The following is a 26,253-nucleotide window of genomic DNA, read 5'->3' on the forward strand; positions in this document are numbered from 1 at the left end:
ACGATGTATTAGCATTTGCTTCCCCATTGTGTTCTGGGCCATGTTGGCTGCCCTGGGGTAGAATCTGGCCAGGAGGGACACAGCTCTGCATCTTGGGGAACCCCTGACACTGACGGGCTGTACCCACACTCCAGTGGTGTGTGTTGACCGTCCCGCTGAGGACGGCCGCTGCTTCAGACGCCCCACCAGGAACACGGTCTCGCCTACCCATGTTGCCTGTCGCACCACCGATCGTGGACTTGCCTGTTGCCTCTAGATGTCCCTACTCGGAGTTCAGCCTTTCTGGGGAGTCACAGCACACATCTTCCGCTGGCACCCCAGATCTCTGCTTAAACCTCCTTTTAGCAGCGTCTCCTTCCTATGGGGCTTGCCATCGCAGAGCCCACCGTGCCAGCCCCCCAGCGACTTCCCTTCTCTGTGGGGGGCCACCCTGCATCTCCGAGGCAGAGGTGAGGCTGTTTGTGGCAGCCCCTAATTCACCTTTGAATCTTACAGCACTGCCCCTCAAATCTGCCTGTGGGGTCTGAGACCATTCAGTCACTGACACAAACCTACCCTTTCAGCAGCCTCATGCTAAACGCCTGTCGTCCCAGGGACAGGGTGTTGGGGACACGCACAGAGGAAGGGAGGCCTTAGAGTCACGGGGCCTAGACACAGCTGGGAACACCACAGAGCCAGCTGGGGACACACGGACACCCATGGTCACCCACACACACGTCCACAGAGATGCCACCAGGCGGGGCAGGTCATCCGAGACCTCCAGAATTAGGTGACCCATCTGATGTAAGACTAGTGCCTGTGTGCCAGTACGCGCTGTTACTTCCGTGAGCCCTTGGGAGGGAGGGGTCTTGAACCCCAGACCGACGGCATTGAGGACGCTGCAGGAGTCAGTTCGTTTGTGTGGGCTTGGGGCTCAGAGTTAAACAGAAGCTGTGGGTGTGTTCTCAGGGTGGGTCTGGAGCTCCGGGCTCTGCAGACCTCAGGCGGGGAGAGGCCAATCTCACGGGCACAGCAGCGGACGGATGAGGCTGCTTCTCAGAGAGAGCCACTCGCACGTCCTGTGTGCCTGGGCTCAGGGCTAACAGCCGCAGGGACAGGTGTGTGTGACCTGCCCTCCTGGTGGGTGGCGTAACCTGGCATGTCCCAAAGGCCTGTCACATGACGCAGGAGGTACCTGTGTCAGCCCCTCTTGGGGGCGAGAGCCCGCCTCGGGAGAGGAGCTGGCTCCCCAGTGGCTCTCCGACCTGGCAGGGTCTGTGGGGCTCCCGAGCAGAAGAATCAGTGGGCGGACCCCTGCCTGGGCGCAGGTGTGGGGGACCCTGATCCCAGCCGTGGGGCCCATGCGGAGTCCCCTGGGTCGGGCCCCGGGCCCTGGCATGGGTGGTGCGCTGTGCTCTGTGGTGACCTCATCTGGTGGTGGGGAAGGTGCCCGGCCTGGGTTGTAACTGACGTGCCGTTCGCCTCTCGCCTGAAGGAGAACCACTGCCGCCGTATCAAGATCCTGGGGGATTGCTACTACTGCGTGTCTGGCCTCACCCAGCCCAAGACTGACCACGCCCACTGCTGCGTGGAGATGGGCCTGGACATGATCGACACCATGACGTGAGTGTTACCCCGTGCTGCCCCAGGAGGCCCCACAGGCTGCGGCTGTCCTGGCCTGTCTGTCCAGGTGGGTCACCTGTGCCAGGGCAGCAGAGGACCACCCCGCAGGGCGACTGCCTGGGTGAGGCAGTGCCACCCGGTCTGTGGAACCCCTGTGACCCCCTCTGCACTTTGTTGGGACCGCATTCTTGGTCCGTGGTAACCCAGGTGTTCCCGGGTGTACATTAGTTACCCAGAAAAGTGGCTGCCAGAGCTTCACGGGGCAAGATGGTCAAGGAGTTGCCTGGGTAAACACGTGGCCCAAAGCCAGCTGAGTTCCACCTGGAAAGGAAGCCCATGTGCTTGTCTTCCTGGGGCAGGCGACCAGGTCTCAGGTGCTCTCTGAGGGCTGACCATTGGAGAGGTGAGTGTTCCTGGAGCACCATGGGCCTGGCCTGCCACTCCTTAGCCAGCCTCTCCTTGTCACGTGCTTGTAATTGACAAGCGTGAAGAGGCCAGGGGCCTTCTGTCCAGTCTGGAGGATGCAGTCTGAGGCTCTCTGTGCTTATCGGCAGCCCTTCCCACGTGAGCTCAGGACCTCCTGCTCTGCGTTTTCCTCTATTCCCGTTTCTGCCTTTCGATCTGACGTTTATATCAGAAAACGCTTCTGTGGGGGGGGGGGAGTGTGTGGAGGGGGCGTGTCCCTGGTCCTGCCCCGGAACTTGCGACTGAGTTTCGGGTTTGCGCCTGGCACTGAGCTGAGTTGGGCTGGGTCCACCTGCCTGCCTTTCTGCTCCATGCAGTATTTGTTCCAGCAAACAGGGTCCCCTGGCTGTGTCTCCTGGCCTTTCAGTCACCGGCCCCAAGTCCCTGGGGTCCTGCCAGGCGGAGACCGTTGACTCTGGGTCTTGCTACCTGAGGCGGCTTGCCCCACGCCAGCTGGGTGTCTTGCTCAGCCTCTCAACGCTGCCCTTCACTTCCGCTCCTGAGGTCCTTGGGATGCTGAGTCTCTATCTAGACAAATTGGAGTCCCTGCACCCAGTACGTGGTTCTGGAAAGAAGGTGTCAGAGAGACAGCTCTGCAGATGGCCTCCTGCCCCAACGAGCCCTTCTTCCTCCTCTGCCTGTCACAGAGCCAGGTACCGCTAGCGGAAGTCCTCGTGGCTGGCTGTCAGATGGGGACAGCCTTCTGGGGAAGGCCACGGTTGGCATGCTGGTGGCTCCTTGCTGGCCACATTGGCACGTGTCCACCTCCTGCACACAGACACTCATGCAGGACGAATACGACAGATATGTCCATCGAAGGGCGGGGTGGCCCACACAGGCGGATGTTCAGTGTGTGGCTTTCTTCTTGGAGTGGGGCTTTCGGCTCAGAAACTTAGAAGGACAGGCCATGTGGAGAAGAGCTGGAGCATGAGGCCAGTGAGCAGAGCTGGCGTCCGGGCCTCTAGCCAGCGGCGTTTGTGGCAATACGTTTGCTCCTCGAGGCATGGCGGCGAGGTCTGTGTTCTCAGCAGCATTTTCCTTCTGTCTGGAGCTCATCTCTCTTCCAGGAAGCCCTTCCCACGCCCACGAGGCTGGATTCTGGTGGCTGTTGACAGACTTCTTTGGGAAGGCCCTGAGGTGGCCCCAGGTGACAAGCAAGGACAAGAGGCTGCTGTTCAGGGGTGTGCCTTGGCAGGGCCACAGAGAGGTCTGCTGCAGGCTTGGGGCACTGAGGACAGACGCGACCCAAAGACAGAGGAGTGGGAGGCGCCGGTTGTGACGTTCTTGCAGCGTCTCCTGCAGACTGTGGCCCCGGCTGCTGGTCCTGCCCAGTCGGGAGAACCACCGCCGTCAGCTCCCTCCTCAGGCTGCTGCTTTGCTGGCAGCACGCCCGCCAGGATTGCTTGCCTGTGCAGACACGATAGCCCATGGTCGCATGTGTGAGCATAGACGGGAGCTGAAGAGGGTCACCGTGGAAACCGAAGAGGAACGCCCAGCAGGGCAGCAGCGTGTAGCCACAGCGGTCCTGACCTCCCCTGAGGCTGAGGCTGGGGGCTTTGCTTGTCCAGCCAGTGAGGGGTGATCCTGCTTGCGTGTGGCAGGGAGCTCACGCCTGCGGGAAGAGAGCTGGAGGTATTTACAGCCTCCATGTGCAGACAAAGCACGAGTGCTGCCCCCGGGGAGGCTGGGGCCCTCCAGAGGGCCCAGCACCCTCGGTGTCCTGTCTGCCATGCCCCCACGCCCCCCGGTGGCCTCCACTTAAGTGCCTGCAACACTCATGGGCGTGGCTTCCAAATGGGCAGGGACAGCCCAGTCCTGTTGCCCTGCCGCTGTCCACACTCACTCCTCTCCCGCCGATGGCATTAGGGGGGTGACTGATTCGTGGGTTGTCAATAACCACCAGGAACCACTGGGAAGGTGTCGTGGGACGGTCTCAGAATCTGGGGGATTTGCTTCAGGCTGCTGGGCCTGGCCCTTCCCGGGGGTCCTGGCTCTGTCATCTCTTCTGCTGGACTGGACTTAGGGATAGTGTCCTTTCACCTGTCAGCCAGAGCCTCAGGACCTGCTTTGTCTCCTGCTCTCCTTGCCAGCCCCCTGCGATGTCCTCGTGTCCTCGTCACATCCACAGTGTCCGATGAAAGATTCCCGGCCTCTTTGTGCCACCCTCACTGGAAGCCGCTCATCTTCTTTTCATCCTTTTCAGTGAGATTTTTCATTTGAGGGCCCAGTGTGTCCACCGACTGTGTCCCATAGTCTGGGAGGGGCCTGGAGTGTCCGCCAGGTCTCAGGTCAGTGTGGGTCATTCTGGCCACATGGCTGTGTGGGCACAGCGGTGTCCCCTGACCTGAGCTGTCCTTCTGAGGCAGAGTGATAAGGGGCCGGGATGAGGGGGTCTCTGTGGGGAGACGTCTGAGGGGGCTTCTGGGAGGCGGCGTGTGGGCTGGGCCTCGAGGCTGCCTCCTGCACAGGCTCTCACACGACTCGGCCCCTGTCAGGAGCAGGGTGACATTTTGCTGCAGCTCACATCTCAGGCTCAGAGCGCCTCCTGTGCTTGGGGAGCCTCGACGTGGCTCAGCCGCGGGGTGCTGCTGGGCGGGGGCAGGTGGCTGGGGTGGCGGTGGTGTGGCCTGTATGCCCGCCTGTGGGCTCCTGCTCTCCCTTCCCTCACGGCCGCCATCCAGCCTTGGCTCCGCCTCCCGGCCCTTCTAGACAGGCGCCGAGTCTCACCCCTCCCCTTCCACGGCCTCCCTCGCTGTGCCTCGGAGGACATCAGACAGGACCGTGCCTTCCTCAGCCACGTGCTTTAGACTTTTTGAAAATAAAATCACTCTGCCCTTTGGGGAAAAGTGGAAAATGCAGAAAAAAGGCGTCAGTGGGCTCCCGGTGGCCACGCTGCGTTCCCCTTGCTCTGGCTGTGCGACCGCAGGAACACACCACGTAGAGTGAGCCTCAGGGTGGGGGCACCTGCACGTTCCCTCGTGTGCCGCGGGCATCTCTGCCTGCGTCGCCCACGGCCTCAGTCGCCCTCTCCGTCTAGGAGCTTTTAAACCACCTCCGATCAGCCGGCACAGCAAGCATGTCCTGTGACGGGCGCTGCCCTCCCCCCCAGGCTGTGTGGCCCAGGCCTCAGGGCCTCACGCTGTCCCGTGTCCCTCAGCTGGGGGCTGGAGTCCGAGGTTGGCCTGTCTGTCAGCGGGTGGGGAGGTAGCGAGCGCAGGTGGGTCTGTGGTCTGGTCTCAGCGTTCGCATGTTTTCTATTGCTTCCCCCCGGTGGACAGGCCATCATCTCGTCCCTGAAGTCTGCCCCCACCGTTCGGGCAGGCGTGCAGAGCTTTGGGTCCCCACGGGCCACTCTGTAGCCTCCACCCCAGTTGTGGGCCTCAGGGTCAAACCCTGACCGTTTTTAGGGCTTCTGGGCTTCAGAGACTCTCAGATGTTCCCCATGTTGTCACACTGGCATCGACCAGCAGGCGGGCCCCTGACCAGGTCACTGGGACACATGGCAGGGTCATTTCCCTTCTGGGTGGGCTGGTACGATGCTGTATGACATGGCCAGTGGCCAGGGAGCTGGGCACCCGCCTGGCGCGGCCCCTGCCTGACTGGGGCCACAGCTTGGGGTTGGGCTGATGAGGCAGGAGATGCTGGCACTTCTGTCCCCAGGGCAGGGACAGCGCGGCCCGGCCCTGTGCTTATGCCTCGAGGGGCAGACGGTGGCACCAACCCACACCCTATGCTTGTGTGTCCAGGTCTGTGGCCGAGGCCACCGCAGTGGCCCTGAACATGCGTGTGGGGTTGCACACCGGCCGGGTCCTGTGTGGCGTGCTGGGCCTGCGCAAGTGGCAGTACGATGTGTGGTCCAACGACGTGACGCTGGCCAACGTCATGGAGACCGCTGGCTTGCCTGGGTAAGTCAGGGCAGGCTGTGGCCCGCGCTGGGCCCTGAGCGTGGGAGACGGGATTTGAACCTGACCCCCCAGTAGGGACCAGGGAAACCATCCCCTGGGAGCCGCCAGCACCGGCAGAAAGGACAGTGAGGGGTCCTGGGCGCTGTCCGAGGAGCTGTTGCCCTTGGTTTGCTCTGTCCTTCTGTGTGGGACGTGCTGGGGTTAGAGCCCCACTGGGGGGCTGTGGACAGCATGTCCTGCGGGTGATGAATGGGGCTGGGCCAGGCTTGGGGGTCCTGGGGCTGGGTGGGGACGGGTCCATTGCCACCTGTCAGCCTTCCCTGGCACTGAGGGGACAGGTCAGTGACGGGAAGGGTGGGGGTCTCAGCCGGAGGTTGAATCTGGGAGTGGGGCTCACAGGGCCACTGAAATGCGGCCCCCAGGAAAAGGAGAGAAGATGACAAAGGGCTGAGTCCACTGAGAAGGGCAGCAGTAGGCAGAGAGGAGAGCAGGGGCGGGGTGCCAGGTGGGGAATGTGGGGCCCACGGAAGAGGACGGGCACTGGGTCAGGGCGCGTGTGACCAGTGGTGGCCTCTGCAGACGGTTCAGGGCCCAGGGAGGCCCGGAGCGCTGCCTTGTCCCCCCACCTTCCTGCTCAGGTGTGCCAACTGTGAGGCTCGTCCTCCCCTCCCAGAGGACACACGTGCCTGAGGGTGAACACACCCTCCCCACGGCACTGTCCCCACCTCCTTGCCTCATGTGGGGCAGGGGGACCAGCAGCAGCACTGACCACCGCCTTTGCTGACCCATGAGGGACGCTGGGCTCGGTCCACCTACCATGGGGGTTCAGGACACCTCTGCTTGTTTGTCACTTCACTGCCCCTCCCCCAGCCCTTCCCCACTCTGCCCCCAGCCACCCCTGCTCTCACCCTCCCTGCCTGTCCCACCCTCCAGACTTCCCTCTCTCTTCTTTCTCCCCAGTGTTCCTTGTGGCGCTTGTGATGCCCGATGGCCTGGGGAAGCCACTGTCACCACCCGCAGGGCCTGGGGCCTTGCACACTGGCCAGACTAGCTGGGGGCCCAGGCCTGTGGCTGCTCGGGAGGCTGTGCCCTGACTCTGAGGCTGCAGGGTCACGCTCGATCCCCATCTCTGCTTCCTTTTCTGCAGGAAGGTCCACATCACGAAGGCGACGCTGGCGTGCTTGAACGGTGACTATGAGGTGGAGCCGGGCCACGGGCAGGAGAGGAACAGTTTTCTGCGAACTCACAACATCGAGACCTTTTTCATTGTGCCCTCGCACCGGCGAAAGGTGCCAGCACCCCTGCCTTGATGGCTGTGTGACCTTCTCAAAACCGACTGCTCCTGTCTCTTCTGGAATCACGCTTCTCCAGGCCTGGAGCTCTGGGGCGGAGGGCGGGGGGCATCCCCACTGCCACCTGCCCTGGCCTGGCCCTTTATCTTTGTGTGGGGGAGTCAAGTATGAGCCGAAGTTCTCAGGGGCAGGGCCTTCACTGCCTTTCCTGCAAAACGGGCTTGGAAACCCCCTGCAGGGGTCAGGATGGGGGTGCCCTGTACCCTGAGGGGTGCTGTGCACACAGTAGGGCTGTGACTGTCTTATGTGGGGCATCGGGGTCCCCCTGCCCAGGGAACGTGATCTGGATGGGATGGATGGAGGGTGCTGAGCTGCTGCCAGGGCCGAGGTGAGGGGTCAGGGCCGAGGTGGCCCAGTACTGCCTCAGGTCACAGCGGGTTGGGCAGGGTGGGGAGTTTCCTGGCTGCCTGTCCTGATGTGCCTGTGGGCCAGGGCTCTTCAGGCCCTGGGATGCAGTGGTCTCCATGTGACTTGGGGCACTGCAGTGGGAGTGGCGTCGGCCGGGGAGGAGAAATGGGGCTCGGGGTGGGCTTGGCATGGTGAGTTGACTCCCGAAGAAGGGAAGTGTGTGAAGGAGCATAGGTGCTAGCGTGGCCTGGAGAAGGGCCAGGTGAGAGGTCAGGGCTGGACCCTGGGAGGGCTGGCGTCCCCTGAGAACCTGGGGGTGGGAGGCAGGGGCTGAGGAGGGAGGCCTGTGAGCCACAGGGACCCGGGAGGTTGTGAGTGGGGAGCAAGCCTCGGTGCCCCGCGTGGGTGCCCCTGTCCCCTCCAACAACAGTATCTGGCAACGTGGCAGCAGTTGGTACAAGGAGCTGCCCCCTTGGTGACATTCGGGGTGAGGGGTGAGAAAAGGGGGTAGGCAGAGGGACGCCTTTATAGGAGGCACTGAAGTCCCAGGGGGAAGGTGGGTGGGAGGGGCCTGGGCTGGTGGGTGACATTCCCCAGCCACCTGACCCAGCCGTGTGACGGGTGATGTCCAGGCGTCCAGGTTGTCCCTCCTCGGACCCCACGTGTCCCGCAGGCAGTGGGTACAGTTGGGAGCCAGACTGCTGGTCCTGTCCCTGCGTGTCCCCGAGGCGTGGTGCTTCAGCAAAGGGCCCGTCACATCGTAGCCGCACTCTGGGCAGCCGAGAGGCAGGCGTGTGCTCACACGAGTGTGCCGTGTGTCCCCACAGGTGTTCCCGGGGCTGATCCTGTCAGACATAAAGCCCGCGAAGAGGCTGAGGTTCCGGACCGTATGCTACCTGCTGGTGCAGCTCATGCACTGCCGGAAGATGTTCAAGGCGGAGATTCCCTTCTCCAACGTCATGACCTGCGAGGACGATGACAAGGTAGGATGCTGTCCGGGAAGCTGCCCAGCTGGGCTGCCTTCGCTTCCCCACGGAATCCTGCGTCTCATCCTGCACGTTCTGCAGCGTGGCGCTCCACGTTGCTGTGGATTCACGCTGAGATCCCACTCATCCACGCCTGCATGGCAGCCACGCTGTCCCAGGGTCACCAGCCCGCCCCTCCCTCTGTGGGAAGTGTCCCTGGCTGTCCCCTCCCATGGGCTTCTGTTTGGTGTCCCAAGACCCGGCCTTGGCTGAACCCCTCTGCTTGACTGGGCGCCTGCACGGTGGCCCCGCTGCACTGTTTTCGGTCTTGCTTCTTGGATTGGTGACAGTCACTTTCAGGTCTTTTGGCCTCTGCTGGGCTGTGGGGGAGGGGCTGTGGGGGTCCTGAACGTCCACTCAAACCATACACGCCTCATGTCTGTCACCCGGGCCAGAGACCCCGGTCCCCTCCAGGGAAGGCCTTCCCCTGGGGCAGGAGGGCCGTGTCCCAGGAGCCTGGGGTGGGGTCTGGCCACCACCACTTTGATGGCAGCTTTGCGTGTCCTCCCTATGTCCCCGACCTCGCCCGGTGGGATGTGCAGTGTCCACGACCCACATTCTTCTGCCCCCGCAGTGCATCTGCCCCCCACCCCGTGCCCATTTTCTCTGTTTCTGGGCTTTAAAAGGGAGGGCATCACCAGCTTTACAGGCTTTTTAGGAAAGTCTGCCACTGTCACTCGAGGTGGCTCATTGCCTCAGGGATTTTGTGGTTCTGTGAGTTCAGGTTTGTGGGAACTTTATGTGGAAACCCTTTAGGAACTATGTGGGTGTGAATCCCGTCAGGAGGTGGGCCTCCCCTCCTCCAGGCACTGGGGGCTGTGCACTGAAAGCCTGGCTGTGGTTTCTCGACATCCCAGGCAATGCATGTGTGTGCGTGCGTGTGCACGTGTGTGCAGGCTTGTCCCAGGGGGCGTCTCGATGGCAGCTTCGCTTCGTCAAGGTCTCCCCGGTGGTGTTTGCTGGTGGGGTCTCCCGGGCCTGCGGTTCAGCAGGCTTGGCTCTCACGGCTGCCTTGCCCGGGCCTGGGCTCTGTGGAAGCTGGCTCTCAGACACTGGCACGCAGGGCACATCAGCCACCTTCCCATCCAGGCTCCCACCTCTGGGCCCCCATCCTTCCCTGACTTTCTGGTCAGCTCAGGTGTGCAGTTTCAATCGTGTCTGTGTGTGTTAACAGAAGTATCTGGAGTTTGTAGCAGGAGAGTTTTCAGGCCATCTCATGGCCACACGGCCAGAACGGAAACACTGACCTGATCATGGCCTTCTCTCTTCTCCCAGATGCCACTTGACCCGCTAGCACTGGGACTCGCAAGGGGAGTGAGGCACCCCCTCAGACACATAATTTAAGTGCATGTGCCAAACTCAATTATTATCAAGAGAATTAATGGTTAATGCAATACTTCTAATCAAATTTAATCTGAAAGACTCCACAGTGAATAAACCCCTCAGAATTTTCGGTGAACTCAGGACAATGCAGAGCCCCCAATGAGAGGGATGGGAGGGGTTGTCATTCCCTTTGATGACTGACGGGCCAGCTTAGTAAGACCTGGCAGCCCAGACAGGGCTTGGCCGCTGTGCTGATCTGGGACAGGGCCTGGGGCCCCTGGGTTCAAAGTGGCTTGGTGAGCCCTCTCAGCATGGGTGTCCCCATCCCTCCTGGGTGGAGTGGCCCCTACTCAGACCTCAGGGCACCAGCAGTGTGTCCCACCCCACCCAGTGGCTCCCGAGGTTCAGGAGAAATGAGACGCCTGGGCTCTCTGGCAACCTTCTCCAGCTGTCTGACCCTGGTGCCCTGGGAGCGTGCAGGAGCCCTGCCAGCTCTGTCCCTCCCTGTCCTGTGTCACCTCTGTGCAGGCCCTTCCCTCTGTCCTCTCACACCAGCAGTAAGTGGAGTTGTCAGGATTCCTCTCATCTGTCTCCCATGTGCTCAGGGTCCCTGAGTCCCCAAATGCCACTCCCACACCCCTGACATCTCTGGGTGCTGAGTATGTTGTTGGGTAGATGCCCATCTTCTGTTTCCTTCTCCTTCCATTGAATTGCTTTTGCACTTTGTTAAAAAAAAATCCATTGACTGTACTTGTGGGAGGCTCTTTTGGGCCCTCCAGTCTGTTCCACAGATGTATGTGTCTGTCCCTCTGCTGACAGTGTATTGTCATAATTGATTCGTTATATGATAAGTCTGAAAACTGGGTAGAGTGACTTTTCTCACTTTGTTATTTTTAAGAAAAATGAACTATTCTAGTCCCCTTTCTTCTCCATTTAATATTAAGAATAAGCTTGTCTGTCTACAAAAAAAAATTCCTGCTGAGACTTGACAGGAATTATGTTAAACCCGTGTAATACAAGAGAATTACTGTGTTGCGTCTTCTAATCCATGAGCATGGTATGTCTCTCTACATACTGAGATCTTTGATTTCGTTCGTCAGCTTTGTATAGTTTTCAGCGTATAAATTCTGTACATGTTTCGTTTGATTTACAGCTAGTGTTTCATTTTCTCAGTGATTGTAAGTGGTCCTATATTTTAATTTTGGTCTTCACGTGCTCAGTGCTAATATCAAGAAATACCACTTTTGTTCTTTTTATGCTTATCCTGTATTCTGTGGCCTTGTGGAAGTCATTTGTTCTAAGAGCTTTTTGTTTGTGTGTGTGTTTGTTTTGGTACGTTTCGTGGGATTTTCTATGTAGAACATCATATCATCTGCAAATAGGGAGAGTCGCATTTCTTTCTTTCTGATCTGTTTGTCTTTTCTTTTTCTTGCCTTATTGCATTGGCTGGGGGTTCTTGCACCATGTGAATCTGAGAGTGAGAGAAGACACCCCTGCCTGAGTCCAGGTCCCAGAGGGGAAGCGTTGACTCTGTGACCACTGGGTATGACGTTAGCTGTAGTCTATAGATGTTCTTTTCCCAGGTGGAGGAGCTCCCCTCTGCTCCTGGCTTTCTCATAATTTCTATCATGAATGGGTATTGAATACTGTCAAAAGCTTTTTCTGTATCAATTGACACAACCTTGGGAGTTTCCTTCTTTAACCTCTCAATATGGTGGACGGCACTGATGTTGAAATATTTAAACAGCCTCGCACCTCTAGACATGGTCATGCTGTATAATTCTACTTATGTGTTACTGAATTCTGTTTACCAATATTTTGTTACAGGTTTTGTGTCTTCATTCATGAGCGATATAGCCTATAGCTGCCCATTTTTGTACTTTCTTTGGTTAATATTGACTTTGTAAAGTGAATTGGGAAGTATTGCCTCCTCTTCCATTTTCTGGAAGAGATTGTGTAGAATTGTTGTTAATTGTTAATTTGGTAGATTTCTCAAGTGAAACTATCTGGGCCTAGAGATTAGTTTTTAAAATTATGAATTCAATTTCTTTAGTAATTATAGGGCTATTCAAGTTACCGTTCATGTTGGGTGACTTGTGGTAATTTGTGTGTTCGAGGAGTCGCTCACTGATCTAAGTGGTCACAGTCACGCGTGTAGTGCTGTTTGTACTGTCTCCTCATTATCCTCTTGATGTCTGGAGTAAAGTTACATTTCATTCCTGAATTTGTTAGTGTCTCTTTCTTTGTCACACTTGCTGGAGATCTGTTGATTTCATTGATGTTTTCAAAGAACCAGCTTTTCGGTTCATTGCTTTGTGCTGGGCACAGAGTGTACTGTCCCCACTGCACTTGTGGGGGGTCCTGTACCCCTTCACGTGGGTCCGCTGTGTGGAGGTTCCAGACCAGGAACCCCATCACTGATTAGCTAACCCCCCTGGGTTTGCATGGCCAGCAGGTGGTGGCGCGCAGACCGCCCGGGCGGCAGTGCGTCAGGGCGCAAGCCGAGGGGAGTAAGCGGTGACGTGACAACATTTCTTTCGTTCCTCGATGGCTGCAGCGCCGGGCGTTGAGAACAGCTTCGGAAAAACTCAGAAACCGTTCGTCGTTCTCCACAAATGTCGTCTACGCCACCCCAGGCACCCGCGTCAACAGGTACATCGGCCGCCTCCTAGAAGCCCGCCAGACCGACCTGGAGATGGCGGACTTGAACTTCTTCACCCTGAAGTACAAGCAGGCTGAGCGGGAGCGAAAGGTAGGTGACTGGCCAGGAGCGGCCAGGAGTCCTACATGTGGCCTCCTTCTCGTCTGGTGGTCGCGGTGCTGTCCCTGTCGGTGCCGCCGGGGCTCTGGGCACTGGCGGTGCCCTCGGGAAGACAGGCGTGGCCCTGTGGACGGCAGCACCGCCTGCGCCTTTCTGTGTCTGCAGTACCACCAGCTCCAGGACGAGTACTTCACCAGTGCCGTCGTGCTCGCCCTCCTCCTGGCCGCCTTATTTGGCCTCATCTACCTGCTGATAATCCCGCAGTGAGTGTGGTTCCCCATCAATCGGTCGGTTGGTTGGTGGTCGGTCGGGGGACGGCCCCCGAGTTCTGTCTGTGCACATCATGGCCCAGTGTTCAGGGACCGCACGAGCCCACAGCAGCTCTGCAGTGACTCCATAACTGGTTTTTCCAGCCTTCATGGCAGTGTGTGTGACTGCTCTCGCTGAGGTTTTGATTCCCAGTTTTGCAACTCTGAGACACTATGTTTGCAGTGTGTCTGGCACACAACGCACTATCGCCTTCCTGACAGCTTCCAAGGGAGAAGATCAAACAGGGCACCAAATGGGCACATTGGTTTCTAGGTGTGTGTTGTTCTCAAAACCATAAAAAGGAGGAAAAGTGGCTTCTGAAAAGGAAGAAAAATACAGTGATTTTATTAACGTTTAATCGTCATGAGTCACAGCGAGTTTCCGGAAGGCGCATGGACGCCAATTCCCCACAACGTGGACACACTGTGCCACCTCGATTCTCCACCCGGGGCTCAACACGGCTCAGGTTCCCAGCAGGAGCCCAGCAGGACCGAACGGCCTCTTGCAAAGTCTCAGGACTCAGGTCCTGGAGGGAGACGCCGGGGAGTCTGTGCAAGTCCCCAGACACTGCTGCTTCCGCCTGGGGCCCAGGGGACCAGGTGGGGCGTGCGGGGCAGAGCCTCAGGCTCATCTCTCAGCCCGGCTCACGGTGACCACGTGTCTTCTGTTCTAGGAGCGTGGCCGTCCTGCTCCTGCTGGTGTTCTGCATCTGCTTCCTAGTGGCCTGTGTCTTGTATCTGCACGTCGCCCGGGTCCAGGTACGTGCATGCGTGTGTTCTGCACCTGACATCACCTAGACAGGTCCATTTGTGGCCTCTGCCTGCCCCCTTGGCAGGACAGGTGGGGCTGTGGAGGCATTTGTCCCCTCGCCTGCCCTCCTGATAGGTAGGTAGCCCCTATTAAGCCCCATCGTGTGCCAGACATTGCTCAGAGGTTGTGGCATGACGGGGGGGTGACGGATAGTGACTGAGTGAACACTAGTTGGGGACAGGGGAGAGCTGGTTTGTCGTGTGTTCGTATGGTAGACCAGGGGTTCATTTATTCAGCAGAGATGGCATTAGTATTTTTCAACCTTCAAATTCCCACTCCCTGGGGGCTATGAAATCATTTTTTGTGTGAGGTGTGGACAAAAGGAGTGGAATAGAAATGAATGGAAACCATCATCCTGCTTCTGATGTAATCAGGGCTTCCCAGAATCTTGCTTTAGCCGTGTGTGTCTGTGGCCGTGATGGAAACATGCTTCTTAATTGAGTGCCTGCCTGGTCAGAGCCTCCAGAGGCCCTGACTTTGCTCCTTGGGCCGGCATGCATCACACAGTGGAGATGAAAGCTGGAGCTTGGGTTGTGTTCTTGTCCCATTGCCCAAGTCGTTTAAACGCTGAAGTCAGGTCACCCGGCAGCTTCCGCCACATTACGACTGACCATCCACAGTGTGATCTTTAATTTAATTTTTATTTCTACTTTCAAGAGTGTAAATCTAAAAAGATCTCTGAGTTTTATCCATAAATTGTTGAATGTTGCAAAATGTATTTAGAGCAAATACATTTAAAATAAAATGTCTAATAACAAAAATTACACAAAACCTGTTTGAAGAAAAGGATAAAACTTAAAGCATGTAAGACACCAATAAATGGAAATTCTTACCATTTATAAGATAGAAAGAATCAATATTATGAAAATACCACGTTAATATATTTAGTTAATTTTAGTGCCAAAGTCTCAATGCAGGGGATGGGGAAGTGTTGCTCTTTTTAATTTAAAGGTGTCAGTGTCTCCCTTTTTGGGCAAGTTTTCCACCTGGGAGATTCACTGTAAGAAAATAACCAAGAGATTGCCGCGGGAATGTATAGTGAGTGAGACTGCGGCAGCACTGAGGTCACGCTGCACATCCGTTGTGAATTGTTTACTTTGGACATTAATCCCTTTGTATTAAGAGGCTATTTAAAAAATAATACTTTATTGTTCAGTGTCTCCCAGGGTGCCTGACAATCCAGATTCGCACGGTCTTGTGTATTTTCATAGCAGTCTTGATCTACTCTGTGGCCCAAGGATGTGTGGTGAGCATCTCTGACTCACAGCAGGGCGGGGTATGGCGAGCAGAGAGGTGTGGGGATGAAGGCACACCTGTGGAGAGCCACATGGGGGCCGGCCTGGGCGTGGGAGAGACAGGCCTGGGGGTGCGCAAGAAGTGGGAGGACTTCATCCAGGGGAAGAAGTGCAATTTTCTACTGGTAGAGGGAGAACTGCTCCTTCATAATGTAGAAGACAGAAGTACCAGGGGCTGGAGTACCAGGATGGAGGTGGGGCAGGAGTACCAGGATGGAGGTGGGGCAGAGTACCAGGATGGAGGTGGGGCAGAGTAACAGGATGGAGGTGGGGCAGAGTAACAGGATGGAGGTGGGGCAGGAGTACCAGGATGGGGGTGGGGCAGAGTAATAGGATGGAGGTGGGGCAGAGTACCAGGATGGAGGTGGGGCAGAGTAACAGGATGGAGGTGGGGCAGAGTACCAGGATGGAGGTGGGGCAGGAGTACCAGGATGGGGGTGGGGCAGGAGTACCAGGATGGAGGTGGGGCAGGAGTACCAGGATGGAGGTGGGGCAGAGTAATAGGATGGAGGTGGGGCAGAGTACCAGGATGGAGGTGGGGCAGAGTAACAGGATGGAGGTGGGACAGGAGTAACAGGATGGAGGTGGGGCAGGAGTACCAGGATGGAGGTGGGGCAGAGTAATAGGATGGAGGTGGGGCAGAGTACCAGGATGGAGGTGGGGCAGAGTAACAGGATGGAGGTGGGGCAGAGTACCAGGATGGAGGTGGGGCAGGAGTACCAGGATGGAGGTGGGGCAGAGTAATAGGATGGAGGTGGGGCAGAGTACCAGGATGGAGGTGGGGCAGAGTAACAGGATGGAGGTGGGACAGGAGTAAGAGGATGGAGGTGGGGCAGGAGTAACAGGATGGAGGTGGGGCAGGAGTAACAGGATGGAGGTGGGGCAGGAGTAAGAGGATGGAGGTGGGACAGGAGTAAGAGGATGGAGGTGGGGCAGGAGTAACAGGATGGAGGTGGGACAGGAGTAAGAGGATGGAGGTGGGACAGGAGTAAGAGGATGGAGGTGGGGCTGAGTACCAGGATGGAGGTGGGACAGGAGTACCAGGATGGAGGTGGGGCAGAGTAACAGGATGGAGGTGGGACAGGAGTACCAGGATGGAGGTGGGGCAGAGTAACAGGATGGAGGTGGGACAGGAGTAAGAGGATGGAGGTGGGGCAGGAGTAACAGGATGGAGGTGGGACAGGAGTAAGAGGATGGAGGTGGGACAGGAGTAAGAGGATGGAGGTGGGGCAGGAGTAACAGGATGGAGGTGGGACAGGAGTACCAGGATGGAGGTGGGGCAGAGTAACAGGATGGAGGTGGGACAGGAGTACCAGGATGGAGGTGGGGCAGAGTAACAGGATGGAGGTGGGACAGGAGTAAGAGGATGGAGGTGGGGCTGAGTAACAGGATGGAGGTGGGACAGGAGTACCAGGATGGAGGTGGGGCAGAGTAACAGGATGGAGGTGGGACAGGAGTAAGAGGATGGAGGTGGGGCAGAGTACCAGGATGGAGGTGGGACAGGAGTACCAGGATGGAGGTGGGACAGGAGTACCAGGATGGAGGTGGGGCAGAGTAACAGGATGGAGGTGGGACAGGAGTAAGAGGATGGAGGTGGGGCAGAGTACCAGGATGGAGGTGGGACAGGAGTACCAGGATGGAGGTGGGACAGGAGTACCAGGATGGAGGTGGGGCAGAGTAACAGGATGGAGGTGGTACAGAGTACTAGGATGGAGCTGGGGGTTGGCAGCATTTTAGTGGTCTTCGCCCACTGGTCCAGGGCTGGGATCCTGCTCCTCACTTTGGTTGTGACAGGCCTTGAAGGACTGTGAACAGGCAGGATGGTTGTGTCCCAGTAGTGGCGCCTGGGGGAGTGGGTGGGCTGCAGAGGCTTGGGGTGGAGGGACAGCTTCTTGCCCTCCGTTCCTCTTCAGGTGGGCTGCCTGCCCTGGGCCTGGAGCTCCAGTCCCAATGGATCCCTGGTGGTCCTGTCTTCTGGAGCCCAGGACCCAGTGCTGCTGGCCCCCCCCTGTGAGTCTGCACCCCACGCCCTGCTCTGCTGCCTTGTGGGCACCCTCCCGCTCTCCATCTTCCTGCGGGTGTCCTCCTTGCCCAAAATGATTCTGCTGTCCGTGCTCACGGCGTCCTACATCCTGGTCCTGGAGCTCAGCGGGTACACCAAGGCTGTGGGGTAGGTGCGCCTCTCCCCCAGAATAGAGCAGAGCAGGTGTCGTTATATTTGTGCGAATCGCTACATGTTCTGGTTGCTGGTTGGGAAGCTCATTGGTTGGTAGCCTCGGGTTCCGGCCAGATGTAGCTCAGCCTGCGTCTGTCCCCAGTTTGGCTGCAGGTGTCGTATCTCAGGGGCGGCCATCAGATGGGCTTGTGTTTGATGACCGAATCTTGGCACTGACTGGGTTCCTTCCTCGGCTTCCCCAAGGGGCAGCTCCGTCTCCGGGCGCAGCTTCGAGCCGATCGTGGCCATCCTGCTGTTCGCGTGCACGCTGGCCCTGCACGCCCGGCAGGTGGACATCAGACTGCGGCTGGACTACCTCTGGGCTGCGCAGGCAAGATGAGCCCTTTCTGCTTCCTTGGGGGGTGGCAAAGGAGCCCCTTGGGAGCAGGTGTCCAGTGGGGGTTCCAGCTGGACCCCAGCTGGCTGAGAGGGCAGGCATTGTCTAGGGTGAGGAGTGGGATGGGGGCCCGAGTGCAGGAAGGCTGGGGGGATGAACCGTGTCTGATGGCCAGAGTTTGTCCCCAGAGGCATTCCAGCAGAGGGGTGATGGTGCAGAGGGGCTCAGCCTCTCCCAGGTTGGAGATGACGAGGGTGTCATCTGGATTGTGGGAAACTCCAGAAAATGCAATTTCACTCGGCCCATCCTGGGTGTAGTAGGTCTGCAGGTAGGGACTGGAATCTATGTTCTAATGTGTCCCCTGAGAAATTCTGACACAAGAGGCATGAAGGGGCTGAGAGGCAGTGGACGTGGGAGCTGCCCCTGGGCCCTCACCCCCCGGAGGCAGGTGATGGCCTCCATGGGTTTGCCCTGTGCACTTGCTGTAGCCCACGTGCAGTTCCAGGTCCTGCCCAGGCTGTGTGGTGGCCCGGGGAGCCCTGGTCCTAAGGGCTTGCAGCCCAACGTGTCCACCCACATCTGGATTCTGGATCCCAGGTGGGCTGGAGACCTGAGCCCCTTGGCTCCTCCCCTTGGGGCGGGGATACCCAGACGGGCTCTCTGGACAGCACGGGCCTTTCCTGCTGCAGACGGGGTGCCCTGGTGTGGGCTTGCATGTGGGACACAGCTGCTGCTGGCTTATCCCCTCTCCTTGAGGGACTCAGGCCCATCACAGTCCCGTGAAGCCCCCCCAGCGTTCTGGGGAGAGCCTGTGCTTCCCAGACCCCCTGGATATATGAGGACCATTGGAGGATGAAGAGCTGTTGTTGAGGGGATGAGACAAATGGCAGCAGGAAGGGTCTTCGAAGAGACTCCAGGTGGGAAGGGTGGTGGGGACCACGGAAGGCTCAGAGCCAACGCAGAGGCGTGGCCCCAAGGCCTCCGTCCTCCATGGGCAGGATGGTATGATCTCATTGCCATGTCCAGAAGGCAGCCTGGCAGTGGCAGGTAGGGGACCATGGGGGGACCACCTGCAGGGTCACAGGGCCACCAAGAGGGCACCTTGGCAGTGGCTCTGTGGAGCCCAGGCAGGGCTGGCCATCGGGGGAGGGGCTGTGGTAGAGGGGGAGTGGCCTCAGAGACGAATGACTCAGTCTGGCAGAGGGCAGAGAGCATACTCCAGGCAGGTGAGGTCGAGAGCTGATGGTGCTTGGGCCATCTGAAAGACAGGGCAGGTGTGAGACAACCCCAGGTTGGTGGGTGCCCTGGGCACCACAGTGGAGGGTCCCTACCCCAGGCCTCGAGGGCAGGGGCAGTGGATCCCAGAGCCGGGGACTGGGAGGGCCACCAGACAGGATTCACGACCTTCAGCCAAGGGACACAGCCAGCCCAAAGGGACCATGCCAGCAGGGGCCCAGCATACTATCCTCCCTCATTGCCCACTGGCCAAGCCCAACAGGAAGCAGCGGCCAGGGGCCTGTTGGTAGCGTCCTCCCTCCCAGTGGGCTGGGTCAGAGCAGATGCCGGCACACACAGCAGGCCAGCTGCTGGGCCATGCCGGGCCATGGAGAGTGGTGTCTTCGTGGCAGGCTGTGCCCTGAACTTGGTCTTGTGTGGCTCTGGCCAGCTCTCCAGGGTGACTGGGCTGGCTGCTCCCTGACATGTGTCTACCCACCGTCAGCTGGCTCCTCTGGTTTCCAGTCTTTCATTTATGAATAGCTACTCAGAGCCTGAGAAGAATGGGTAAGCAGGGAAGACCTGGACCGGCCTGAGGGCTGGGGGTGTGTGAGGCTCGGGCTCCAACGTGTGGGCTGGGCGTCCGCTCTGCTCTGGTCCTCACACTGATAGAGCAGCACTGAGGCCCTGGCTGATGGCTCTTCCAGCTGGGGACGCCCCAGGGCAGGCATTTTCTCTCATCTGTGTTGGCAAGAGCTTTTCTGATGTTGGTGTTCCTTTAAATGTCATTAAACATAATAGGTGACCAGTGCTGCCCTGGGGTTCCCCTCCAGTGACACCATGCGCCCCACCGGTCCCACTGAGAGGCTGTCAGGGATTCAGTGCAGGAGAGGGACTCTGTGTGTCCCAGGAGAGGACTCCTACACAACATGCATGACATAATTTTCCAAGGATATGTCACAAGAAGTGCTCCCTCACTTTCCAGTAAATCCAACAAAACAAGGACGTTTCTAGGCTTTGCGTTTTTGCCCTTGGATAGTTAAGTATGTTGTGTAGATATCAGAGTCCTCAAACCATTGCAAAATTGCCAGGCCAAAGACTCATGGGTTAATTATTTATTGAGACCAGGCTGGTTGTCCAAACCTACATAAACAGACAGGCTTTTCGCTCCAGATGACTTCCTTAGCCTCCTGGCCTTTAACCATCAGAACGCTTCTGTTCCAGTGCGATTTTTCTCTCTGGACTCAGTAGGTAATCACGGCATCAGTTGTCATTTTGATAATAATAAAACCACTATTTCTGTACCAATGAATGCTCATTCTGAGGGTGGCTGTGCAGCCGCTGTTATCTGCGTTCAGAGGGAGGGCTGGCATAGACACGGAGTTCTGGTGCTGCAGCCAAGCTAGTGGCTGGCGCCCCCTCCACTCACCTGTGACAGTAGCACGGTCCTGGGGTGGGGGCGGTCCCCACACAAGCCACAGCGCCATTCTTCTACACACAACCTTGTCGCAGGAAGCACCTCAGGGCTTCTCGTTGGCGTTTCCGAAACTCCAGCATCACTGCTCTTGCACTTTGGGGCCATTATTCAGTAAAATAAGTTACTTGAACACAAGTACCGTGACACCGTGACAGTCGATCTGATCACCGAGCCGGCTGCCACGTGACGAACAGTGTGGAGACGCTGCACAAAGGGACAATTCACGTTTCAGGCAGGACGGAGCAGGACAGGTCAAGTGTCATCACACCATTCAGAACGGCGCACAATGTGAAACTTACGAATTGTTTATTTCTAGAAGTTTCCATTTAATATTTTTGGACTGTAGTTGACCGTGGGTAGCTGAAACTGTGGAAAGCAAAACTGAGGACAAGGGTGACAATTATACAAGTTCCTCTGCTTGGTTCATAAGAAGATGGACACTTACCAGTCAAATTTCAACAAAAACTTTTGTATCCGTGAATGGATTAAAAAATAGATGATGATTTAGGAAGACACTAATCTGATAGCCCACAAATCTGAGCAAATTGTAAATAAATTGAAATAGACTGAACTTGGAACCAAGGCTTCTCATCACAAAGCAACAGAGCAAGATTCTTTTAAGAAGTTGAAGCACGCTCACCTACACTGCTTTCATTAAAATATTAACATTAACAGTGACTTTTTGTTAAGAGCAAACTATGCCATTAATAAAGTGTTCTTTTAAAAACGTTACTTACTTCCTCTTCATCTCATCTTTCAAAACCCTTTCTTTTGTGTGTTGTGCACACGTGGTCGTAGGTGACTGGTCACGCCTGTCTTGGGGACGGTTCCCAGTTCCACTCAGAGCCTTTTCTTTCCCCTCTGGTCCTTCCGGGGGGTCCACTGGCCCCGCTCAGACTTGCCCACGCCGAGGGCTCCTGTCTGCAGCGCCCGCGCTCCTAGCCGCAGGCTGCGTAGCTCCTGGTTCCTTCTCTTGTCCTCACCTGCCGCCTGCCTACCTGCTTTCAGGAGCAGGAGGAAGCAGGTCATGTGGTCAGTCTCCTTGATAACTGTGTCACGGGGCTGTTTTCCTTGGAAACGCCCAGAAGGAGGCCTGGGGGGCTGTAGGCTGCCTCGCCTGCTGGTTGTAGCCTCACCTCACCGTCCCCTGTGGCCAAGGGCATACGCGTGCCGGGCTCCTGTGCCCATGGTGACCTCTGCAAATCCGTCGTCTTGCCTTTAACTGGCAGGATCACCATGTGAAATCCAGCAGCACGTAACTGACCAGCTCAGCTGTACGGCAGTGACATCACAGAGGCGACACTTCCTGGCCTGCTAGGCAGCATGTGCTCTTCTACCCCCTTCATAAACAGGAACGCTGTCTTTAAAAATGGGTACTTTACACCCATTTTATGAAGAGGAAACTGGAGCATGTCACCTGGGCAGGTGACACCAACCAAGGAGTGGCCTTCAGGACTTAGCTGCTGATGGCCCGGTTGCAGCCCGTCACTGAGGCACCACGTACGACTCATGTTCAGGAGTGTGGTGCCCGTCATGCTGCCGCCCACCTGGAGATGTCCCCCAAGCTGAGCTCCTGTCGCGGGTCGGGCTCTGTGCCAGGTGGGGAGCCCAGCTGTGTCCATGCGACCCTGAGGCTTCTGTCACTGAGGGCTGGTGCCTGGCCACTGGCTGCTGTTGGCACTTTGCCAGTAGTGCCCTTGGTGCAGTCATGGTGGCCGATGGGCAGGGCCGTGGTGTTCGGCTGCTTTCCTCTCTGCCGGCCCAGGGGCAAAGGTCCACAGCTGGGACTTGCTGTGCCCGCCAGCTGCTCTGCCGTGTCCCCCTCGTTGGACCTGGTCCTGGGAGCTGGTGCCTGGCTGAGCTCCTTGGGTGCTGGGTCTGCCCAGTCAGGTCCCCACAGCTTTCTGCTTGTGTCTGTGCCCAGGGAAGTGGGAGCTTGGGCAGGGCGGCTTTAGGCATTCCCGTGAGCGGGGCAGGTGGCAGCACCTCAGTGCTCTGGGGCACATTGGGGGTGACATGGGGGGCGGTGTGACCTGATAGTGGGCTTGTGCCTGGGAAATGGCTGCTGCAGACATCTGGTCCCCAGAAGGTGGCTGGGGGTAGACTCTGGAAGTGGCAGACTCATTGTCTGTCCTTTGAAAGTTCCATCATATCGGGTGGTGAATTATCCAGGAAGTTGTGGATCTTCTGGATCGTCCTGTGCCTGGTGGGGGTGGGGAAGAACTTGGTGTAGACCATCAGCGCCTTGGCAGTTTGGTTTGGGGGATGGGAAAGCATATGTCCATAACTTCAGTAAAGGTGTCAAGTGGACGTTGGTTTCTTACTTGTTAAAGGTGGTGAGGCTGACGTTCAGGACAGTTGGGGGCCAATGCCCTGGGAAGAGGGACAGGGCTCAGCCCCAAATATGCAGGATAAGTGGGGGGTTAGCCGAGGAGCAGGTGGGGGCCAGAAGATGGGGAGAAGTCACGGGGGTTTCTGGCCAAACCGACCTAACGGGATTCTTGCGGAGGTCAGGCCTGGTGGTCCCATGTCACCTAGAGGGGGCTCAGATGTCAGGGGCGGAGGACTGGCTGCACTGGCTGAGCAGGGATGCCCCAGAGTCATGGTCTGGTTGGGAAGACGGTTTAGAGTCTGGTCGGGGAGAGCATCTTGTCATGTGGGGGTGTCAGTGAGTCTCACGCAGGCTATACCCTCGCAGGCAGAGGAGGAGCGAGACGACATGGAGAGAGTGAAGCTGGACAACAGAAGGATTCTCTTCAACCTCCTGCCGGCTCACGTGGCCCAGCACTTCCTCATGTCCAACCCCCGGAACATGGTGAGCAGGCCGCATGGGCGCTGACAGGTGGGCTGCTGGGGTGGGGTCCCAGGTCCCAGCTGGGGGTCCGATGGGGTCGCCCTCCCATCACTTCTCTGTTTAAAGTCACAAAGCATGGCCATCTCTGAGCCCTCAGTCACACTGACGTTGAGGGGGCCCCTCTCCCACCCCCAGGGGCAGGGAGTGTCTGAGCCACACTCCTGGGACACACGAGGCATGCCAGAGGGGTGTCCTCCATTTGCCCCCGTGAGAAAGCATAGTGCCATCGTCCGCAGGAGGAAGGATGGCTGCTTCAGTAACCTGGGCGAATGTGGGCTGGGCTGGTCAGAGCCTCCTGTGGTCGCAGCTGCCCAGGACAGGACACAGAACAGGGCTGGCAGCGCTGGCTCACAAAGGAAGAGCTGGGCTGGAAGTCAGCTTGCCTGGCTTGGCCTGAAATAGCTCCCAGGACTCATTTCCCTCTGGCTGGGCCTTGGGCCAGGCAGAGCCCTCCCTCTGTGCCCCCTGGTCTCCGACACGGGGGTGGGAGGGAGCTGCCGCAGGGCTCTGCACCCACTGTGCAGGCTGACCTGTGGTGGTCCCTAAGCCCTCTGAGCCCTGCGTGGTTGCTGACCTGGCCTTTGACCCCCAGGACCTCTACTACCAGTCGTACTCGCAGGTGGGCGTCATGTTCGCCTCCATCCCCAACTTCAATGACTTCTACATCGAGCTGGATGGCAACAACATGGGGGTGGAATGCCTGCGTCTCCTCAACGAGATCATCGCCGACTTCGATGAGGTAAGGGTGCCTCGCCGTCCCCACCGTCCCCACCCTGGGGGATGGGGTGGTGTCCTGGTGCTGGGCAGCACCTTCTCCCAATCGAGTCCTGAGCTGGGCCCAGCACCGGATCACGTGCCCTTTGGAGGGATGGGGAGAAAGCACACGGCCTCTGTCTGTTGGGGTGCAGACCAGTCGTGACATTTGAAGAGGGGTCTTAGCCATAAGACTGGGAGGAAGGCTGCCAGGGCGTGGCGGGGGCACTGGGCTGCAGGCCAGGCGAGGATACCTATCCCCTGTCTTTTAAATACGGGCTCGGGCTGGGTGGCCTCACCTACAGGGTGGGTGGTGGATGGTGGGTGGGTGGTGGTCTCCTCGTGCCCTCCGGCGCTGCGTCCTTCCCACGGAGGCCCGTTCTCCTCCCGGGAGCCGGGAGCTGGAGGACAGGGCATGCTCTGCACCTCTCAGTTCTGCCCAGACCTTGCCTGGCACCCACAGCAGAGAAGACGTTGCTTTCTCCTGCGCTCGTCCTCTCTGCGGCGGCTTGAGGCGGCCTGTCGCTGTCGTGACTTGTCTGAAATGTTATGTAACGTTGAACAGTTTTGTGTTTTAAACGAAGCTCATGGAGAAGGACTTTTACAAGGACCTGGAGAAGATCAAGACCATAGGCAGCACGTACATGGCCGCGGTGGGGCTGGCGCCCACGGTCGGGGCCACGGTGAGTGTCCCCCCTGCCCGGGCCGGCAGCTCTGCTGAGGGCCTTGGTCCCCCGCACTGGTGAGGGCGGCGGCCTGTGGGCCGTCTGGTCGGTGCCCAGCTCTCTCCAGACACAGTGTCCGCACAGAGGCCAGCCCCGGGGCCTCCCGCCCGCCTAGCACCACGGGGTGTCCGCTGCCCCAAAGCAGAAGTGAGGAGAAAGTGCTCATAGAAAAATAGGCAGGAAAAGGGAGGCAGATGTGAAGCAGAAATACAGCAAGTGGAAAACGGTTATGAATGTCGTGCAGACTAATCGAGCTCTATCTGTCCCACGTTTTTGTCTGTTTTTTCTTGCTTCTAGAATTAAATGAATCCTTGTTATCTTTTCTTTTTGTTTTTTTTACATTTTAAAAGTTTTATTTTTCAATTATAGTTGACATTCAATATTTTATCAGTTTCAGGTGTACAGCACAGTGGTTAAACATTTATGTAATTTACGAAGTGACCTCCCCATGAGTCTAGTGCCCACTGATCACCATATCATTGACATATTCCCTGTGCTGTGCTTTACATCCCAGTCACTGTTTTGTAACTGCCAATTTGTACTTCCTAATCCTTTCACCTCCTTCACCCTGCCCCCACCCCCTCCCGTCTGGCAACTATCAGTTTATTCTCAGTATTTGTGAATATTTCTGTTTTGTTCTTTTCATTTATATTGTTCTTTAGATTCCACATATAAGTGAGGTCATATGGTATTCGTCTTTCTCTGTTTGAATTATTTCACTGAGCCTAATACCCTCTAGTATGTTGCAAATGGTAAATAATCACTTTAAATATGAATGGTAAATACACCACTTACAAGATGGAGACTGACACAGTGGCTTAAAAAAAGATTCAAATAGGTTTCCCACAAAAAACACACTCTAAATATAAAGACACACAGAGATACATTAAAAATAAAAAGATGTAGGAAGGGATACCATGCTAGCACTAATAAAAGAAAATTCAAGTAGCTGTCTTAACTTCAGACAAGGCAAACATCAGATCAAGGGAAATTAGCAGACGGAGATAAAGGGTCATTGCCTAAAGATGAAGGAGTCACCTCTCCAAGACAACAGTCTTTTTTTTTTTTTTTTTTTTTTTTTTTTTTTGACAACAGTCTTTAATGTGCATGCAGTTAATAGAACCTCAGAATATGTGGGCAAAAGCTGGTAGAAACCCAAAGATAAATTGATGGATCCAGTTCGAGTCGGAGACTCCAACACCCTCCGTCAGCGATGGACAGGTCCAGCTCCAGGCCAGTAAAGACAGTTGCACAGAACAGCATCATCCGTCACCAGATATGACTGACAACTATAGACACCTTCATCCCACAACAGCAGAATGCGCTTCTTCTGAAGTGCACATGGGACATTTACCAAGATAGACCAGCTCTGGGCCATAAAACACAACTTAGGTTTAAAAGAATTGAAATCATATAAAGTATGTCCTCAGGCCCAAATGGAATTAAACCAGAAATCAACAACAGGAGATAACTGGAAAATTA

The 26,253-nt window shown here is 57.0% G+C and overlaps 1 protein-coding gene across 2 annotated transcripts in view; it reads left to right on the forward strand.

Annotated features, from left to right (window-relative positions):
- The window catches only part of ADCY1 (adenylate cyclase 1), a 57,095-nt gene that overhangs the window by 19,299 nt on the left and 11,543 nt on the right, over nt 1-26,253 (forward strand). Inside the window, exons 5-17 of one of the 2 annotated variants that reach the window (XR_013995374.1) lie at nt 1,475-1,602; nt 5,814-5,972; nt 7,120-7,261; nt 8,500-8,655; nt 12,578-12,772; nt 12,947-13,044; nt 13,764-13,848; nt 15,057-15,146; nt 17,109-17,365; nt 17,615-17,741; nt 23,138-23,254; nt 23,886-24,032; nt 24,612-24,729. Coding sequence is in view for 1 of the 2 variants with exons in the window: in XM_081080111.1 (XP_080936237.1) it covers nt 1,475-1,602; nt 5,814-5,972; nt 7,120-7,261; nt 8,500-8,655; nt 12,578-12,772; nt 12,947-13,044; nt 13,764-13,848; nt 15,057-15,146; nt 17,109-17,365; nt 17,615-17,741; nt 23,138-23,254; nt 23,886-24,032; nt 24,631-24,729 (1,800 nt within the window). In the remaining variant the exon portion in view is untranslated. The remainder of the gene's footprint in view (nt 1-1,474; nt 1,603-5,813; nt 5,973-7,119; nt 7,262-8,499; nt 8,656-12,577; nt 12,773-12,946; nt 13,045-13,763; nt 13,849-15,056; nt 15,147-17,108; nt 17,366-17,614; nt 17,742-23,137; nt 23,255-23,885; nt 24,033-24,611; nt 24,730-26,253) is intronic. The other variant, XM_081080111.1, reaches the window with a different exon arrangement.

Source organism: Rhinolophus hipposideros, assembly GCF_964194185.1.
Source record: "Rhinolophus hipposideros genome assembly, chromosome: 18".
In the NCBI taxonomy this organism is placed as follows: Eukaryota; Metazoa; Chordata; class Mammalia; order Chiroptera; family Rhinolophidae; genus Rhinolophus; species Rhinolophus hipposideros.